Raw genomic sequence first — 2,643 nt, 5'->3', positions numbered from 1 at the left:
TATAAAATTTACTTTAATGCGTTAATTGTATTGTAATTTTTTTTTATTTGTAATAAATGTTTTGAAAGAAAATGTCCTGTAATTTTATAAAATGTATTTTTAAAGCAGTTTTAGTGCCATTAATTTCCCTTTACCACAAAAGGACATAGTTTTGTTTGTGTGTTTGTTTGTTTTTCTTTCCTCTTTGTGCTAATTTGAATTTGGTAATAGGCCCATTGCATGTGGTTCTTTAATTTCTATTAAAACCCTGTGAATATAAGCGATTTAGGTGGAGGAGAAGGCAGGGCTCGGGCTCTGTGGGGTTGCTTGCTTTATTTGATGTGGAAGCTGTTGCCATGGTTTTGGTCCTAGGGGAATAGAGGCACAAGCTGTGACAATGTCTGTTACCTCATTTGACACCTGTGGCACACCTTGGATAGTTTTCGCCGGCACGGAGCCGCCGTCAATAGGTTTGACTGCGGAGTGTTGCTGTGGTGGAGATCTGCAGGAATTCTAGTCTTATTAACAAAGACGAGGTTATTTTTACAATCGCTTTTCTCTTTTTTTCTCTGCCTGTGAAGGCACAGCCTTTTGTCTCCCCCTCACTGAATCATACGTATGTGTGGAAAGAGACTGCAGCGTGTGAAAGCCGATCTGTGTCAGAAGGAGCATCCAGACAGCATGGAATCGTCATCTTCTTCTGAACGCGAAGCGCACGCACGCTTCCTGGATTTACCTTTACCCCTGGATCTCGCTGGATCTGTGCCTCTCTCTCCCATTCGGAGCCGTGAGTATGTTTGCTAGCACAAAGTTTTCTAATCATTAGGTAATCGTATCTTTTCCGACAATGAAGCTTTTAGCCTAAAGTGCGAGGAGGAGGGAAAAATCAATAGCTCTGCTGAAATAGTTTTTGTGGCTCGGCTGGCTCTAATGATCAGCCGGAAAACTGGAGTCCTCCGAGTGTGGCCATGCCTAAGAAGAAAAGGACTACAACAACACCAATCGTTTCTTTTTTACCAGGGCAGCGCTGTGAATGCCAGCATCTATATTTAATGCACAGTGGAAGGCTCGCTTTTGCTTTTAAGAAAGTGATGTGATTGATACCTGCTCGTGGACGATCTTGTATCCCCGGTCCATTTAGATTAAGAATCCCTGGAGAACTGTGGGCTTTCGACTGCAACACTTGCCAGTTAATTGAACCCATTTCCTGCTTCTTCAGGCTCTTAGGTTCTCCCCCATGCACAGAGAGCTCCCTGGTCCTTCATTGATCCTCTCTCAGGTCTCAGCTCGTCTCGAGCTAGAGTCACAGCCCAGAGTAGCTTGCATCGCTTGTGGGCAGCTCGATCACCTCCTCCCTTCTTGCTGCCCACTCCACCTTCCAGCATGAGACTGCTACACACTTGATCTCCCAGCTGGTGAGGACAGGAAGGTTGTGAGTTGGCCGACGAATGGATTTTGAGCTGTCGCGCTTGCATTATTCCGCTGTCGGATCCGTGAGAGGATGCTGTAACCTTATCCAGGTGCACCCTCCCTCTTGTGCCACGCTTCCACTTTCCGAACTGCTTCGGCGCTTGACAGCTGTTGCGGCTCTGTCCTGGCCCCAAGGGCTGTGATGAACTACATCTTCGGGAACAACACGCTGTACCCGCGAGGCGGTCGGGCCAACACCGCATCTGGACATGCCGCCCCAGGGTCCAAACAGAGGCAGTGGGCCAAGCGGAGCTCCAGTGAGGAACTGCCTTCGTCTTCCTCTCGCTGGCAGCAGCTGCTGGCCTTCTTCACGCGACGCGGTGCCTTCAGCGACTGCATCACGGCAGGAGCGAGCCAGGTAACTCTTGCCACAGCACACCTGCTGCATGTAGTTGAGCAAAGTGTGGGGAAACCTCACTGTAAACTAGTTGAACTGTCGAGAATGCACGCTTTAGCCATTTATGGTTTGGTTTTTTTGGGGTTCCTGGCTGGAGAGTGAGATCCACGTTTTTTTTNTTTCAGGGTTTGCAAAGACAATAAAAAAAATGTCATGTTTGTAGTGACACATCTGCTCTACATCAATCAATGCGTCTCAGTTACTGGCATATATTTGCTTAGTTTGTCCTTTCATGTTTGCAGTAGTAATAACATGTCACGTATTATTAGCAGAAAAATGGCTTGCCCAATTGACTGGATGCTCACTTTGCTTGTAAGAAAGTACAGCTGAAAAACTACTTATGTGTTCAGTGAATTATATTTGCTTCTCGTGATGGAATCGACGAAGCTATTCAGTAAAGGCCCATTTAATTGAGAGTTACAAAACATAATCATACTGGACAGTTGAAGTATCTGCTTCCCATAGGTAGAGGAAAGCACTCAGTTGGTGAATGATGGTCCTCTTGAATCTAATCATATGAAGCGGTTAAGTCAAAGCGATTCTGCATCTTCTTCCCGGCCATAAGTGACCTGAGGGAGTAGACCAAAAAAAGCAGTCCATCAGGCAGTCTGGTTCTGATCCCAAGGACAAACGGTTACTCAATGTGTTGGGGGGGGNCAGTTCTTTTATTCTTAGCATTGACTCTGTAACCACACTGTGATAACTTTATCACTTTTTCATGAATGGTTTCAAAAATCCAAACCTTCAATTCTTGCCGTGGGTACCTACTTAACAGTTTAAAAAAAAAAAAAAAAAAA

At 45.5% G+C, this 2,643-nt stretch overlaps 1 protein-coding gene across 4 annotated transcripts in view; it reads left to right on the top strand.

Annotated features, from left to right (window-relative positions):
* The first annotated feature begins 407 nt into the window (after positions 1-407).
* Positions 408-2,643, top strand: part of LOC122327746 (disks large homolog 1-like) — a 52,992-nt gene continuing 50,756 nt past the window's right edge. Inside the window, exon 1 of one of the 4 annotated variants that reach the window (XM_043223331.1) lies at positions 408-1,807. In XM_043223331.1, coding sequence (XP_043079266.1) covers positions 1,592-1,807 — 216 coding nt within the window. In that variant the 5' untranslated portion in view covers positions 408-1,591. The remainder of the gene's footprint in view (positions 1,808-2,643) is intronic. The other 3 variants (XM_043223339.1, XM_043223344.1, XM_043223352.1) reach the window with 3 other exon arrangements.

Source organism: Puntigrus tetrazona, chromosome 2, assembly GCF_018831695.1.
Source record: "Puntigrus tetrazona isolate hp1 chromosome 2, ASM1883169v1, whole genome shotgun sequence".
Classification (NCBI taxonomy): Eukaryota; Metazoa; Chordata; class Actinopteri; order Cypriniformes; family Cyprinidae; genus Puntigrus; species Puntigrus tetrazona.
The sequence above is the reverse complement of the archived record's forward strand: the minus strand, read 5'-3'. Positions and strand labels throughout refer to the sequence as shown.